General features: G+C 52.6%; 1 protein-coding gene across 4 annotated transcripts in view; it reads right to left on the bottom strand.

Annotated features, from left to right (window-relative positions):
• Positions 1-3,377, bottom strand: part of LTBP2 (latent transforming growth factor beta binding protein 2) — a 72,270-nt gene extending 68,893 nt beyond the window's left edge. For all 4 annotated transcript variants that reach the window (XM_068192835.1, XM_068192837.1, XM_068192836.1 and 1 more), the window contains exon 1: positions 2,588-3,377. In XM_068192835.1, the coding sequence (XP_068048936.1) occupies positions 2,588-3,042 (455 nt within the window). In that variant the 5' untranslated portion in view covers positions 3,043-3,377. The remainder of the gene's footprint in view (positions 1-2,587) is intronic.
• Between the last annotated feature and the right edge of the window lie 14,487 nt (positions 3,378-17,864).

Genomic DNA, 17,864 nt, shown 5'->3' with positions numbered 1-17,864 from the left:
CTTAAAGTCGGATGCATTCATGAAATTGTTTGTACAAGTCACACCTGCAAAAAGGTCAGACATTAGCAGGATGGCATCCAAAGAAAAGAAAGAAAAACCCATGAAAGAAACTCAGTCTTGGGTATGCAGCTATCAGACAAGGTGAGAAAATAATTATCTAGAAAAACATAGAGTGCCAATAAATGGGCTTTTGCAACCACAGAACTCCGCAGGGCCCCTGAAGGTACCAGCGGAGAGCTCTGACTGGGGAATCTGGAAAGGCAACACATGCAGGAGTTGCGAATTTTAGCCAAAATAATTGTATAAATAAATAGTACTGGGGTTTAGTGTACCTGCAAAGTTACCTGAGTAAGGGAGAATGAAGGTTGTCATACCAGAGACTAGCAGGAGTTCAGTGTAAATAGCAGAACAGAAAATATCCCACCTGGCCAAAAAATAAAACATCACAAACTGAAGTTTTTTAGGGGCCCTGAGTTTCCTGGATGAAAATGTGTCTGGTGCAGTAAGGGGTGTAAGAAGATGGATGAGGTGGAAGGACAGAGTCTCCCAGAATGGCTGGAGGCAGCAGCAGCTAGCTTTCCATGAGGATCAGCACCATGTGGTTACTTAGGGACAATTATTTCAGCTAGGCTTTCTCTTAAGCTCCAAAGACAGTCAGTTATAGAGAAGCTTCAAAAGTGATGCTTTGGACTCCAGAACAGACAGAAAGCCATTACAGGCACTTTGCAGAACTGAAGTTCTTGGGGGTTGCAGAAAACTCTGCATCCCCAGCCTTGATCTTCCAGTGCAGAGCAGAGGCAGAAAGTGCAGCAGAGCCTGCATGAGAAACACAGCACTAGGACACAGCTCTTCCTTACTTTAAGCTTGGAGGCAGTGGCAGTCTCAGATATAGATAATAGGAGGTAAACTGTGTGTAAGTGCTGGACCAACCATCCCTGTTTACACCTTGGATTAAGGGATGAAAGCTACTTGCAAAAAGGTTCAGCACTCTTCTGAACACAATGTGAACCCTGGGGCTGCCCTCATGCTCCTGACAGCAGAGCACGCCAGCTGTTGTCACCGGAGGCAGCTGCAGTCTGCAAACAAACATGCTAGGTATCAGATGACTCAAATTCAACCAAACTGCTACATGATCCCAAAGCAACACTGACAACATTCCAACTGCAGAAAGGGTAAAATCTTTCTGAGCCCAAAAAGTCCAAATGTGACTGAGCAAGACTTAATCTTCCCAAGACTCCCTCTCTGAGTGGCTGACAAGCCAAGATAATGAGCTGGGTAAGCTCAGAACCTATACGCCGAGCTGTTAGTCATACTTTATGTATCAAACATAACAGAAGTAGAGCGAACTTGGTGCATCTGTGGATCTGTTGAAGGAAAATACACAGAGTGGCACAGAAAACATTTCTGTCTCTAAACTTTACAAGATGAGTGTGGGAGAGAGAAAACCCAGAGACAGACCTTTTGTGTTCTAGTGAAGCTCCCCGCCAGATGTTAGAAGACATTTCTGCCCATGTCAGAGGGCTGTAAACCCAGAGCCTGCCCTCATAATCCTCCTAGCAAGGCTCACATGAGAGCAGACGCACAGAGTGCCACATGGGTTGGTCTAACTCCTGCGCGATGGTTTTGATAGCCCTGCCCAAATGGCAAAGGAGCTGATCTCGAAGGGCATCGGTCACAAGGGAGCAGCGAGGGGACTGCCGAGGAAGGGGCCCTGGGCTGAAGAGTATATCAGCCGCGCACTAGAAGGCCCGCTCGCAGGCTCCCCCCACAACCGAGCAGCTGGCCTCGCCATATGATATCCCCCCCACCTCCACAGGGCTGTAGCCAGAGACTGGAGCTGGAAGCAGCCCTGCCAGGCAAGTCATAGGAAGCCTCCTTCGGCTGAGCCAACTCAAGCCATGGGAAGCTGCGGCGTGGAGTGCTTACAAGGGGCCCATTATGGGAGGAAGGAGCCAAGAGGCCAGGTACCTGCAGCAAGAGCGGCAGCAGACAGACTCCGTCCCGCAGAGCCAAGCAAGCCCCTCCAGCTTCTCCACCACCTAAATCATGTTACATCCCCCTCGGGAGTCCCCCACCCTGCATGCCTCCCAGGATGGCCGTGGGCCGCTCCAGAGGGCAGCTGGGACACTCTGCCCGCTGCCGCGCAGCTGTCTGCCAGCCGTGGCCCCGATCTGCCAGAAGGGCACTACATCCGAACACGCCTGAACCACGCACCCCCAAGACGGGCAGACGGCGGCCTGGCGGCCCACGCACACTCGGGTTACACGCCACGCCTGCGTGCACACCGACACACACGCAGCCACGAGTGGATGCGAGCGGGGCGGCCGCAAGTGCGGGACAGACGCGCCGCAGGACAGCGAGCATCGAGTGGGCTCCCACGCCGCTGCGGACCCGGTCGCGGGGAAGCACTGCCCCCCATCCCGCAGGGGACGTGGCAGCGCCGGGAGCGCCCGTGGGATGGAAAAGGGGTTGCAGCACGGGGCTCGGGATGGGACCCTGCACCTCCGTCGGGGGCTCCCCAGCGCCGGGAGCACCGGGGTTCACGCTACGCGCTCCCGGCAGGATCCCCCCCGGCCGCAGCACTTACCCCGCCATCCTCCCTCTGCCGCTTGTCTCCTTCGCCCGGGGCACCACTCGCGCTTTCAGCCCGCTGCCCTGCCGCTGGCGGGAGGAGTCCTGCCTGCTCCTCTGTCCCACGCCGGGACCGAGCCCGGCATCTGCCGCTTGGCCCCGGGGCGTGGGCAGCCCGCGGTCGGGACGATGCCTCCGGCCGTCGGCACCGCTCGGGCTCCCCGCGGCGGCCGCGGAGCCGCGATCCACGTGGAGGGCAGCGGGGAGGGGCCGTGACGGTGGAGGGGACCGGGACGCTGGGGACAGGCCGTTCGCCGTGCCCACCGCCCCCAGGGCAGCCCCGCGGCTCCGTAGCCGCGCCGCTCCCCCGGCCCCCGGCTCCAACCTAGCCGCCGAGTCCGGCCGACAGTGGGCGAAGCTCAGGAGGACGGCGAAGGTGAGCGGGAGGAGGCTGGCGGCAGCGCCCCGCATGGTGTCAGCCGGTGGCGAGGGAGACGGGCGGTGCGGAGCGCTCAGAGCCCGCCTGGCATCGCCCGGCGGGCGCGGGGCAGCGGGGACCGCCGGCTCTCCGCCCCCCGCTCACCGCCCCATCCCGTTCCGGGACTCCGACGGGACCTGCCGCCCACCGGGGCCGGGGGCGCAGAGAGCAGTGCTGAGGCAGGGGAGAGGGCTGCCGGGCGGCCCCCGCAGGAGGAGGAAGAGGAGAAGGGCGGCCGTCCCCGCTCTCCGGGCTGCCAGCGAGATCCCGCGCTCCGCAGGCAGCTCCAAGCACCTTCGCGCCTGCCTCTGGCACTGGCAGCGCCTGGAGGGGATGGAGGGTTTTATTTTTGGAAACCTCCCCCTTTGTGTCTTTTTGATGCTGACATCCCCCCTCTCCAGAGGACACGGCTCGGCCCCCCTTCTTAGGAGAGGAGACATTCCAGCAACACCCACTTTGGCAAAGGGAAACAAACTACAACAGAGAAGCCTTAACCCCTGCCTGGCCAGGGAGACCCGGCCGCCGCCGGCCCGGCAGTCGGCGTGCAGCCCCCGCAGCCCGCCCCGACGCCCGGCCCGCAGCGACCCGCCGGGCCCCGCCGCAGCTGGGAACGCTCAGGAAAGGTGGAGCGACCCCGGCTTTGAGAGCACGGAGCAGAAGACACGGATGCCGAATACACCGCTGCCCCTCAGCATCTGGAGACTCCTGGAGCTGCATCAGCACTGCTAGCCCTCTCGCTGTTCTGGATCGCATCTACCAGGAGAAAGGCACGGCCATGGGAAGAGCCTTACTGGCTATCCCACGCTGGCTCCAGAGCTCTTAGATCTTCTCAACCCCATTCAGGGGTTTATAATCTTCCTTGTATAAATTCAGGCTAGAAAAGGACCCACCTATAAGCTCTAGGTCCTTCAGCCTGAGAGGTCCTTCAGGAGACATATTCCAGGAGCTTAGAGTAGATGTCAATCCTTCCCCCCATCTGCCTCTGCCTGAGTACCAAGAGGTCGAGGGAGGACTTTCAATGACTGCTTTGCTTTATATGCACTGAAAAAGACTAAGAGAAGAGTAGGAGGAGGGAGAACAGGGGCACAAATCCCCTTTCAGCCACACACATCATCTTAACCTCATGCTCTGCCACATCTCTACAGATCTCTGCTGCTCTTGGCCATCTTGGGCGAGGAGCAAATCCTCCCACTGGAGTGCAGACACTGTCCTTTATTTAGGATGGGCTCATTCCAACCCACAGAAGCATTTGTTACCTTAGTGGGTGACTAAAGGCCTCTTGCTCCATCTCTACATGCAAAGAGACAGATTAGGGCACTGCAGGTGCTCACAAGAAGGAGATACTCACTGGGTTCTGTGCCTGCAGTGGGTCCTGTGGTGACCCTGAGCACAGCAGCTGGATGTCTGCAGAACACAAGGAACTCTGCGTGTGCCCAGAGTGATCCTTCGGGGGCACCTTTTCATCTTCCAGCAGCTTGCAGGGCCTTTTAAACACGGTTTAAAAGGCAAATTGTCATATCAGTCCATGATTTTATCTGATTTCTTTTGTTCCTTTTGTTCTGTGGGGTGACTGCAACATAGGACTACTGGTTCCTCTTCTGTGTCTACTGCTTCCCCAGCCCATTACAGCCCCATCCCAGTGATGCTCCTCTCCCTTCAGCCTCCTACTACAGGTGCTGCCTTCCCTGGTGCTCACCAAGCTGTCTGCTTTCCAACAGCTTTGTGGCAGAGGGGTCTGTCCAGCTCACCCAGTTCTATGTCTCCAGCCTCCAGCAGTTGTGCTCCTAAAGCCTCTCTTATTTGAAACCAGTGATTCCACCTCCCTTCTTCTCATTGCCCCTCGACTTTTATGCTCTCTCAGACTACAGCCACCTCCTTCTTGGGACAGGAGCATTGCTGCCTACCCTCCAGCATGCAGAGAAGCTGGGAAAGGAGCAAAAGCACAGGGAATGAATCCTGCTGAAAGCATGCTTGGTCTAGGGTGGAGCAGGACCTCAGCACATTCCTTCTGGCTGGGGATGGCAAGTGAGGGAGATGGGAGGTAACCACAGGTGAGCAAGTGTGACCAGAATAATGGACAGAGTGGGTTCAGCCTTTACCTTGGTGCTGGCAGCTGAAAGGAAGACAGAAATTTCAGAGGGTGCTTTGGCACTTCCTGGGATGCAATCAGCTTGCCTCTGCCCTGTCAGGGCAGAGACAGTCCCTTGGGCAGGAGTTTGCACGGCAGTGGATGTCATAAGCAATGCTCACTAACAGCCGTGGCTTGTTTCTTTGTTCTGAGGAAGAAGAATGTCCTTTCCATCCTCACCTAATTACTTTCTTATGCAGCAGTGGAAAGAATGCTTGTGCCTAAACCTGACATGAGAAAATTATCAATGCCATAAACAAAGCCATAAACAAAACAGCCAAGAGCCAGGGAGCTTGGCCCTTTGAGCCAAGAACTCAAAGCCAGGAGACCCCAGAACAGGGGGCACAAGTGGATTCTTCCTTCCCAGAGGTGTTGGATCATCCCAGAGAAGAAGATGACTTCAGCATCCCCAGGAGACAACATGTGCACAGGAGCCTGCACTTGGGGCACCAACAGTAGTGGGGCTCCAGGAGCTTGTGCCTGCCTAATGGGGCTGAGCAATGAAATGTGCAAAGAGAGCCATCAATGCCCCCCTGGCACCTCTCACAGTCACCCCTGGCTGTGGTGGAGCCTGGCCCAGGGAGTTGGCATCCCTTCTCAAATCAGCTTAGCTTCGTGTTTACAGTAACTCCCTGGAGCTGGACACTGAGCTCCTTGCTGCCTCACACAGGCAAACACTCCGTAGCTTTTCAGGGATGTGCTGATGCCATTTGATCCCACAGGAGTGCTGCAGCAGAACAGGGGCCAGCTGAGGCCAGTGGCCCCCAATCACCCCACCTGAGGGTTGTCTAGCACAAGGAGCTGAGGGCACAGGAGTTATGTGCAGATACTCTATGGCTCATATTTGGCCACTCCCAAAACCAAAGCCATTAGAAAAGGGGAAGGACAGGGGATGTGGGGAGTCCTAGTGCAGGTTGGGCTTCAGCATGCGGCACAGTGGGGGCTCAGCAGTCAAACATGAAATACCTCATTGCTCAGGAACTCACACAGGCAGAGTGTGGATGGTTGGGCTGCTTGCTTCTGAGGTCAAACCCTCACTTGGGAAGAGAAATCAGCAGCAGCAGAGTGAGGATGGGACAATAAGCCAGCAAGCAGGGTTTGACAGCCCAGCCCCCAGCAGCAGAGAGCACAGGCCACCTCTGGGGACATGACCTTCAGGCAGGCAGTTCAAAGTGCTTTTTGCTGCCTTCACTTCCCTTAGTTCACCATGTGACCTTCTAGGTAACAGAAATGGCACCAGAGGAGAATCCGAGGGCACGCATAGTTGCAGCACCTCTACAAGTCCATGCTTTTTAGGGCCAGGGCACTGAGCTGAATGAGGCAGACCTGACAGCCAGTTCAGAAAGCAAGGGGCTCATCAGTCCCTGCAGAGAAGAGGAGCAACGTGGCCTGCATTGATGACACTTCTTACCTGCTCTGTCTATGGCAGGCAGGGTGGGGTGCTTGGGCAGCTGAGGATCAAAGCCACAGGGCCAAAGGTAGAGGGGTCCAAGCAGGCCGTGACCTGGAGGAACAAGCATAAGTCACATCATCTTGAACCCTCTCAAAGGATAGGGAGAAGGGATTCTTCCAGACTGTGCTGATGGGGGCCCCTCTGTGCTAGGCCCCCTCACACCTATATTATCCCACCCATTGGTCCACACCAGCTCTGCACAATTCCCTTGGGGTGGTTAACACCTGGGAGCCATGCTTCCAGGGCCAGTTGGCCCCCAGATGTGGCTCCTGGCACTGTATCCCTTCGATTAATTAGCCCCTTTTCTTCCTCTTCAGAAGGGTTCACAACTCACATGTGCTTCTTCCTCTGCTGAGAGCATACCCGTAACACACTGCAGATGGGACACATTCCATGGATTCAGAAGCTGCCTGCAGCTCCTGCAGAGGAAGAAGGAGTGCTCCCATTGTGCAGGGCTCAAGGGCAGGGGAAGGTTGGCCAGGCTCACTGGCTTAAAAATCAGGGTGTGGAGCCAGCCTTGTAGAGGTAGGACTCACAGCTTCTCTGAAAAGTGCTATCTCACACCAGGAGGGAGAATATGGCAGCCATGGAGAGCTGGATAGAAAAAAAAAATTCAAGGCAGCAATACAGAGAGATCTCTGGAAAGGATCTCTGTAACCATGGGCATCAAAGAGACAGGAAAAGCAGCTCCTGCATTTGCAAACACAGCCAGCAAATCTTCCATGGACAGCATTTCCACCCATTGCCTTTGCCATGAGATACCCACAGCTCACGACACCCATATTTATGGGCATACAGGGAAGTAGACATTCCCACCCAACAGACAAGCCACTACAGCCAGACACACAGCCTGGCCCTTCAGACACCTCCACATACTCATGGTGCATCCCTCAGAGTCTTGGGGACATCTTGGCTTCTCCCTGGGAGGAGGCCACCAGCAGGCAGCTAAGAGCTGTGTAAGCAGTGGTTTGTTGTCAGAAAACAGAAGAGAAATTGTCCAGTTCCTAGTCTATAGCCAAGGCTTGCTGTTTTTATTGTTCCTTCTGCTTTCATTTAACCAGGGCAATCTCTGAGATGAAGGCACAAACCAGGCAACTGGTGTCCTACAACTGCATTTCATGCTCATGCTGTTGTCTAAGCATATGTCCATGCATTACCAAGGGCTGAGACCACATGCTGAGAAAGAGGTTACAAGAGAAAACAAAGACATGCCACTAGGAAAAAGAAACCTGGAGAGAATGATCAGGTGGCAAAACCCAAGGGATGAGAGTGCAGAGTGAGGCAGAGAGGAGATTGCTGTGGGCTACTGCTGTAGAAAGGCCCTGGCTGGGCTGGCTGCAGAGCACAGCTGGTTCCTTATTTATCCATCACACTATTCAGAGCCCGTTTGGCAACTCCTCAGGAGAAAAACACCCGCTCGGTTAGAATGTGACTTATACAGAGCTACAGCAGCTCAAGGGAGTCTGTTCATTTATAATTAATGAAGTCCTGTTTGAAATTATCTGACTGCAATCTTTCCTCTTCCCAAGAGACTGGTCTGGCCTCTCTGCTTCTTCAATACCTGTGGCTGGAACTGCACATGGCAGTGAACAGGGCCTGAAAATCAGGAAAACCTGATCATGCCCTAAGAGCACAGAGGCTGCCCTGACCAGGAAATCAATTCCATCACATGTTCCCTGTGAAACAAGCTTGCTCAGGACATCAGCCGGATGGGGGACTTCAGCTGCTCCACTCATTTGTCAGCTGTCCTCACTAAGGAAGGAAAGGGAAATGGAAAGGGAAGAAGGAAGCAGAACATCTTGACATTTTTATGGGTTGTGACCCTCTTGGGAGGTCAGGGCACTGCTGAAAACAGTGGAAAGGGCCCTGATAGTGTGAATTACCATAACCTTCTCTTCCCCTTTTCACTGGGCTCTCAATGCCAGGAGGCTGTTCCTGTGGCAGCTACTGAACATCAGCATGTCACAGACTGGAAGGGAACAGGGAAGCAGGAACTGCAGCTTGAGGGTATGCAGGGAGCCCGAGGTGCTCTCCTAAGTGAAAAGTTTCCTTTCCTGGTGTCTGACACAACTTCACAGGCAGCACTTCTGAATGAAACCACAACCTGTAGAAAATATAAGAGATGCAAACCAGTTGATCCAGCTGTGAGGACAGAAGAAACCAGGCAATGCCCAGACTATGATGAAGAAGCTCTTCCTGAGAAATTCATCCCATGCTGAACTTCTTAACAACAAAGAGATCAGAAAAAAACAAACCTGAATCAAACTTCGAATTCTACAGAGTGTTTGCAATTAAAGTAGTTTAATTCCTACTTCTGATTCCAAAGCAATCTTCCTAAAAAGCAATTTGTTTCCTTCAGGATGCTGTTCCATCCTTAAGAATCTCATAGTGGCTGCCCAGGGCATGGGGAACTTGGACTTCAAGTTCTTCAGCTTTGCATAACTGAGTAAAACTCATGATGGTAGATCCTGAAATAGGAATGATTTGTGGGAGTGATCTGCATATTGGTTTGATTACTCTGCCGTCCTGAGATTGTGGGCTTACACCCATCACAGGATTTTAGGTGCTTTCCCACCAGTTTGGGCACTGCAATCACTGTGTGAGCAATGATCTCAGCCCATTACAATGCAATGATTTCAAGAGGATGTTTAATAGCTTATTAATAAGTGAATCTTAGGGAACTGAAAAAAGTGGCAATTATTAGGTGGCATGTGTTAGAGCTTAAATAATCATCACGCAGGAGACTAATGCATTGACACTTTACAGTCCCATTGGGTAATTATTGGGATTAGGCTGAGTACCCAATTTCCCAGCTATGACTTCATAGGCTGGGAATCCTGCTCTCTGGTGACATCACAGTTCCACAAGTCCCCCTCACTAGTTGCCATGATGACTACTGTCAGGTGGTGACTACATATAGGTGTGGTGCACAGCCTTAAGAAAGGACCCACACTCTTACAGGAAATAAGAATAATGATGAATGAGAGTCTAACAAAGAAATAAATGCAGGTCAGCTGCAGAGAAGGTGAGCAAAGCCCCCTTTCTTGCCACACCACATCAGGTCATAATCTCCTGAGAAATGCAAGGAGCTTGAGATGGGGAAGCATCCACTTCCCACACAGACAGAGGCCATGCCAGACACTGAAGTCCATAATATGATTAAAGAGATAGCATTTGTGCTTCTCCTACCTCTCCCAGAGGAGTTTGGAGCTAAAGACAAAAGCAATGTTCTCTGATGATGATGATTACCTCTGTGCTCAGCTCTAGCATGCATTTTCAGGCTACACCTCTGCCTTCCCACCCTCTCCCCTTTCCCCATTTCAGCCCATCTGAGCAGGCAAGGAAGACTTGCACATATCGAGCCCAAAGCAGTGCCAACAGCATAGGCGGCCACCTGCTTTCTCTCAAGGATGGCAAGCCCTGACAGCAGAGGTGGCAGCTGAGGAAGGTAGCCGGCACCATCGATGTGGGAGAGACCCTCCCCTTCTTGTCTCCCAGAGCCAGGCCCTCTGCATCCCTGAGCCAAGGGAAGCTCCTGGAGGGTGGCAGGACTGAAGGAGGTGGGGAGCTCCTGATATTTCTGGGGAACATCCCTGCATCAACAGCATCAGGTCAGACCTGCCTGCTTTGAGGCTGTGCAAGCTGGGCTGCTCTATGGGCAGCTCCTGCTGAAGAGGACCAGGAGGAAGGCAGGCAGGGCTACAGAGCAGGAAAGTTCTTCCCCAGACAGGAGTGCAATCTGGGAGCAGATGAAAATGAAGCCAAAGCACTAGCTAGCCTTATGCCCACTGAAAGGGACATGGGGATGCTGAATGCTCCTGGCTGGACACAGAGCATGGCCAGGGCCACCCCGGGTGGCAGGAAAAGTGCTGTCTCTGAGGATCCCTCTCAATGCCACTTTGGTTTCTTGTTCCACGAGGATATGGGACCCATATGGCCCCTGGCTTGAATCACCCCGACCTTGCTACCCACTTTCAGCAAAGGCAGCTGCTCCTGTGGAAGGTTGCTCTCAGACAGGCTCTGCTTCCCTGCAAGCTTGGCTGGATCTGTGGGAGCTGTGCAGGGTACGAACATCACTGACAAAAGCTTTTGGCTACACAAATTACCAAGAGCTAACAGTGGAGCTAAAATCCTATGTGAAAGCAAGTTTGGGGACCCGGGGAGTTGAACAATAGGCTATCAGCACGGACCTCGTGTCTGAGTTCGCAGGCACCCTATGTAACTGAGTGGTGTGGTGTAGTATCAGCACCTCATCCCCACCATCCACAATCTTCCTGTCAGCCTGCACCTAGGGCAGGCTGTCCTTCCCACACCAGAGAACTGGTGCCCCTCTTTGGTAGCCCACTGCTGCCACCAGTCCTTCCACTGGGACTGTGTTTTTCCCCAGCACAGTTTTCAGAAACCAGATCTAGGCCCAGCAAGACACCTTTCCCAGCCCAGAAGGAACACTTGCTTTTCAGGAAAAAACTGCATGTGAAGTTTGGCCCAAGGAAGCAGCTGCCCCACTTATTTCAGTTCCCATGGCAATGCCAGCAGGGAGGGGCTCTGACCTGCAGCTCCTCCCAGACCACAGAGCTCCTGGGGATGTCAAGAGAAATCACAGAGGCTGGTGGCCAGCTCTAGCCTCTTCAGTGACAGCTCCAGTGCTGCAGAGCCTGGGGGCTGAGGGATATTCCAGCTTGTCCCTTTCTTCCCTCACAGTCTGACTCTGAGTTGATGTGAACTACAGCTGACCTACAGCTCTCTGCCTCACCTGTCCCTGCCTTAGTATCCATATCCTATATGGCATCAGCCCCTTGGCCCCTGCTCAGTTCAAGTCTCCAGCTGGCTTTAGAGCCACTGCTAGAAACATTATAGCACACCTGTTCTTCAGATGAGGATTTACAGCCAAGACTAGCACATCTGGATTGTAAAATAGACATTTGGAAGTTTATCAACATGTTTCCAAACAGTCTGAGAATGGCAGAAACTCTGTCTGGTCGCTTTAGTGGAGGAAGCAGCTGGGCTACAGGGATGGTTTGGTGCCCTTCTCATGCCTCATGCAGGTTGGGCTGAGCCTCTTCTCCCTCCCACCTTCCTCTAGAAACTGAACTGCCCCTTCCTGACACTAGTGGTCCAGGAAGCTATGTCAGCAAGGCTCTAGGAAGGAAACAGGGAAGTGAGATCCAGTGCCCTTCCACCCCAGAACCTGCTGACGCAGCTACACAAAGCCTAGACTTCAGCCAAACATCTCCCAGAAACTCCACGTGCTCAGAAAATTGATTGTGAATCTGCACCATATGGGTTGGGAGGGGGTAACTGACTCCATCAGCTTGGTCCTGTGCAAAGCTCAGCTGCCAACAAACTCCAGGGCTTTTGCTCTCAGCAAAGTCCTGATCAGCAGCAATACCAAGCTGCCACTAATGGGTTTGTCAGCACCAAGCAGATCTAAAGGAGGAACGGGGCCCACTGTCCTAAGTTGTTTCATGTGCACAGCCCCTCTCGTCATATTTGTTTCTCAGATGTGCATCACTCACACTGCTGCTAACAACAGACCTCCCACATAAGTGTTCAGTAACATACTCTACAGATTTTGGTCTCTTTCCAGTCATCGCACACCAACAGAAACACAGCCGATACTTTGGGGTGTGAGTGACAGAGGCAAGAGACACACACAACCAGTAAAGCTGACAGGGCAGGAGGTAGCTCTACTCTCAGCATGCAGGAGAGCTTTGGTAATGTGGTGGTTGTTTCCCACAAGATCTTCAGATGGTCTGGGCCAAAGTTAATCAGCAGCTGATTAACAATCCTCTCATCTCCTTCCAATTTGACAGTCCACCTGCAGGTGAAGGCAACATTCCTGTCCTGCAGTACTGACTACCACTCTATGCTCTCATCACCCCTGAAAGAGCAACCACTCTGCTAACCTAGTGACTGAGCACTGTTGGAGACCATTGAGCCATTTGGAGACTGGGGCAAACAGATTCTTCCATCAGCTCCACCCCAGTGAATATCTTCCTTCCCACACTCACATGCTCTCAGTAATATTGAACTACCTTTTTAGAGTCACTAATTCAAAGAGGTTCCAAATTCAAGAGGATTTAGTGGAGGAGCCTGGGGAGAGATAAAGGTGTGAAAGTCAGAGGTAACCCCAAACCTTCAAACAGTGTACCTGTAGTGATGAAGATACAAATACATTTCTATGGTGATTTGCACTCAGTCAATTTCTATGTCTTTATTTATTTGTTTTTAAAACTTGGGGGAAGAGTGGAAAAGAGACCACTCCACACACTCACTCTGCGTTTGCCCATATACCTTGCTAGGCCCTCTGGTGCTAGAGTCAGCCACATTGCACAGAGCAAAGGGCAGGAGAAAACGCCTGAATTAATGTGAGAGCTGTACACAGGTCACTGCTTAGAGGGAACCACCACGTTTAGCCACTTCTACCACTGAGCACAAATAACATTGTCTGAAGTCCATGCCAGGGCCCAGTTCTACTACTGGATACGTCTTCCATGGGACTTGAGAACCTACAAAATTGCTAGAAGGAATTCAGGTTAAGAGGCACTGCAAGCCATTACGGAGAAGAACAGGTTGGAAAATAAGAGAACGGGATTCAAAATATCATTTGGATCTTGCCAAGCAAAACTCCCTTTTGCTTCTGCATGTGCCACTGGGCCTATCTGCCCAGACCATTCCAGATGGTGTCTTTTTACTGAGAGAGGAGGCAGCATAGCTTCACATTTCTCATAAAATTGAGCTGGTCACCTCTAAGCTTACAGGTCAGTGGGTGTGTTGTCTCTTCCTCCCCCCTGGACTATAAATCTGACCCCCACGCCAGGCCTTCCCTCCCTTAGGCAGGCAGGTCCTGCTCATGACAGCCAGCACGTTGTTTAGCAGCTGAGCCAACACTTCCTCCCAAGGGAGAACATAACCCTGTAGAGGCAAAGGTCAAGTGTGCTCTTCCCAAAGCTGAGGATTTGCCTTTGCCACTTAATCCAGCCTGAGATCTCACAGCCAACACAGAGCTTCTCTCAAGCCTGGGAACACTTTGTGGGCAGAGGAAGGCACACACCTGAGGCACAGGCGTAAGCGCAAACATCTGTCCTTTACCACAAGCTTTCAGGATATCAGCAAGGAGGCAGCTAGGGAAACAAAGCCCCACCAGATACTTCATCACTATTTTGTGAAATAAGCCTGCCCTCAGCCTCACCAGTTCAGGCCTAATGCCAAAGACAGCCAGGTGGTGCCTAACTTCCACTGTTGCTTTACAGCCCTGCCTCCCACTGGCAGGTGTGGAACCAAATGAGTTTTACCACTGTGGGGCCCAGCTGAGATGGCTTCTAAAAGCACTCTGCTGTGCCCTGGAGTGCTCCTGCCCTGCAGGTCTCAGCCACAGCCCCGCAAGGACTGGCATAGGCAAGGGAGTAGTGAAGGATTCCATCACTCTGGTTTCATGGTGGAGGTAAGGAGAAAAAAGTTCCTACTGTCCTTGCCTCAGCCAGCTGTGAACCTCTCAGCCACAGCCAAGTAAGCAGCTTGTCCTGGCAGCAGAGATCATTCTCTGGTGCTCTCCCACACACTCACAGACTGGTTGAGGTGGGATGTGACCTCTGGAGAAGGGCTCAGTGCCCTGCTCAGACAGGGCAGCCCTGCTCAGGGGTCTGGAGTCACATTCGGTTGAGTTTTTGAACCCCTCTAAGGATGGAGGCTCCACAGCCTCCCTGGGCAACTTGTTGCAGCATTGTTAACTCTTTCCTGACCTCTAACACAGATGGCCATCCACCAACTTTGCTGTAATGGGTTTGGTCACCCATCAGAGAAGGTGGACATGTCCCTCTTGGGGATGTGACACTCGTGGACCCCCACATGCTTTTAGCTGAACTTCCTGGCTCAAGTCCCCAGGGGCTCCCTGAACCCCCAAGCTGGTCAAGAGGCTAAGCCTGGAGCCTCATTCTCCCTGACCATACAAACACAGTGACAGCAGATCCAACCCTTGCCCTTTCCCCGGTTTCTTGCTTTCTGTTCAAGACAACTGAAGAAGCAGGAGTGGGGAACAGGGGACATCACTTGGGAGGAAGACTTTCTTCTTTCAGAGTTGATTGCCTCTAAGATTTAGGAGGATTAACTCTTCAGCCTCTCCATAAACACCAGACTACCCCATGGCCACCCTCCCTTCCAGTCCTTGCAGTCAGCACAGATCCACGATGATCCCAGGCCCACAAGCCTGTTTTCACAGGTCTGTGCCATTTTACCTCCTGCTGTTTTCTGGTTCTCATTATCTCTGCAGAGCTGATGACACTTAAGACATTTAATCTCCCTGGAGGCTTTCTCTGGCACTTTAAATCTGACTTATGCAATACATCCTGATGTTGTGTTCACCCAATCTCACCTCTGGCTTGTTAACACCCTGGCTGGCCAAGGACCCTTCCCTGCCTGCCAGCAGATTTGAACCAGGATGAACCTCTGCACTCACTGGAGTTAAAGCTTTGGCAACTTTCTCCTCCTACCCCTTATTCTCTTATTCATCAATGGTCCTTTATCACAGCAGCCTCTTCCCTCAGGGGTCCCATGTCCACAGAGCCAGATCTGTCCCTGCAATTGCCAAGGAAATTCCAGGGGCAGGCACTGAACAAGGGCAAACCCAATTAGCAGCTGTCAGGTAACACTACCAATGACCTTAAACTGGTTATTAACCCCAGCTACTGGGAGGGCATCACCAGCTTAGGATCCCTTCCCAGACCATAGGATTTTTCTGGTGGGGAACACAGCCTCTTCCCAGCTTTGTGACTTCTGCTCTTGTTAGAAACCAGTTCAGGTACACAAGAGTTTGGGAACCAAACAGCTCTTAACACTTATCACTGCCTGCCCCCAGAGACAAGTCTAATTCCAAACTATAGCTACAAGATACGTATATCTGTTTGCAACACCTCACTGGAGGAATTAAAAAGTTACAATGATACTGTACTTGGGACATGATGACAACTGCTTCATCCAGCCAAACAAGACTGAGGCCAAGGCTGGTCCAGCCTACTAAATGGTGCTAGAGCTTCAGGCTGGGCATGGTACCAAACACTACAACTGAGCCCCTCTACACGGCCCCTGGACATCTTTGTATTTGCAGGCCTGGAGACTTCTCCAAGGTTTTCTCCATTATCCTGCTATTCCTTTTCAGTCTGTTTCTTGCTCCTTATCCACACTGCCCGCACAAGGTATTTTGCAGGAAGAAAGGTCATCTCTCATGAGCTGTGTTGTAGTAATGTGAGGAGGGGTGAACAGCCTCTGCAGCCAAACCTTCCACTTCTGTGTTATACTCGGATGCATTGACATTGCTGGTGTTATGGGCAGGGTCTGTCCTCTGTCCAAGCCAACCACTGCCAACACATAGAGAGGAAGGTGACAGTGCTATAACCTGGATGCCCCACACATTCCCTCCTAGACCTTTGCAGTGCTCACATCCAGCCAGGCCCACCAGGGAGGCAGATTGAATGAGTGCAGCTGGACAGGAGCCCTGCAAAACCAACCAAGCCTCCACATACCGGCCACTGAATTTGCATCTGAAGCCACTAACAAATGAGGTGAAGGAAATGTCTGTAACAGGGACCAAGCTTGGTTTGAGTCCTGACTCCAGAGCAGCTGGTGCAGTCTGGCAGGCAATACACAACTCAGCTGTGCCCAACACCCGTGCTGAACTGGAGCTTCCTCCACTGTTCCCACAGGCCAAGTGTCCCATTCCACCTCCTTGAACTCCTGCACTCACCACAATTGCAGGCAGAGAAAGGCCCCACTCCCAAAGCAGATTTTATGCATCCAGGGTACAAGAGGGGGTAGTCAAGACCAGCTGCTCAAAGTGGTTTGCAGTGATTCACCACAGCTGAACACCCTCAGCCCCAAATCATAAACCCTGAGACCCCAACAAGACATCACCTAGAGCACATCAGATCTTGTCATGCTGTGAGCTTCCCTCATAACATGGCTGCCCCTTCCTACTCTGCTTGCAGAGCTAGGGCAGGCTTTCTTCACTGGATGCCATCCAGAGCCTCCACTGAGATCCAGAGAAGGGAGCAGGAGATGCTCCAAGTGAGTGGGAGAAGGGACACAGAGACCATGGCTCAGGGGGTTAAAGTGGCATTGCAAGAACTCAGTCCCTGTGGGTGGTGGGGTGAGAGGTATCACAAGGTCAGACTTTTCTGTTGCTAAAGCTTCAGGGATTTCTCTTTCCATCTGCCTTCTCACCATCTGCTGAGGCGACTGCAAGGGAGAGGAGGTTTGCAAGGGTCACACTTGGGCCAAAGCAGATGGAAAGGACCTGCTGCGAGTATTTTACTAGACATGGGCCAGACAGCTGCAGTATGCCCCCCAGCCCTGCTGACAGCTCACTGGATCCCCCAGTGCAGAGTGCCACGGTGAAGGAGCTGGCTCACAGCTGCGCACACTGCCCTGGAGGCATTGCTTGCAATGACGAAGGGTCTGCAGCTGTACGAAGCAGTGAATTAACAAGATTTTAAGTCCTTCATTGGAGGCCTGAAGAAACAGATGCTGACAGGAGCTGGTCTCTCCCCGTCCTGGGGACCATCCTTCAGGTCAGAGATGTTTTTTCTTGGTGCTCTCTGAGGGGAAAAACCAGCAGAACCTTTGCTACCCAGAGCTCCAGGGCCTTCTCCTCCCCCAGAGCCTTTGAACCCTTTCCAAATTTCTCAGCTCTGCAGGCTTCCAGACCTCGCCTGATGCAGACCTAATTAACTCTCTTGTTCATTTATAGTCTTTTGTCACTAAAGCAAATAATTGGTGCACACAGGCAGCAGATTCTCATGTGCTCACATGGACTTGACTGCTCCCTTTGGTCTGCTGGGGAAGCCCTCTCCTGCTCACCAAGGGTGCCTGCAGCTCCTCTCTGTGGCCAGCCACTTCAGGATCATCAATGGAGAGCACACTGCCTCCATTTCCAGCAAGCTCTCTCAGTACTTTTGCAATCAGAAGACACGGATCTTCTCATGACATGATACCTTTGCACTCCAGCAAGTCTAGACCGTGGACTGCACCTTCCTTCCCCTTCTCCCTTGCTAGCACCAAGAATCCCCGTGGGGTTTCTCATCACGTGCTGTTGTTAGCTTGGTGCTCATGCACGCACACACACACACACTCACACAGTCAGAAGCCTCCAGTTCAGCAGGATGGTGCAGACACCAGGCCTGGCAGGAATGCTGCTGCCACAACAGTTTCTCCCTGCATTGGTATACAGCCAGATGCATGTA

Source organism: Anomalospiza imberbis, chromosome 6 (assembly GCF_031753505.1).
Source record: "Anomalospiza imberbis isolate Cuckoo-Finch-1a 21T00152 chromosome 6, ASM3175350v1, whole genome shotgun sequence".
NCBI classification, from domain to species: domain Eukaryota; kingdom Metazoa; phylum Chordata; class Aves; order Passeriformes; family Viduidae; genus Anomalospiza; species Anomalospiza imberbis.
This window is presented reverse-complemented; position numbering and strand designations above follow the sequence as displayed.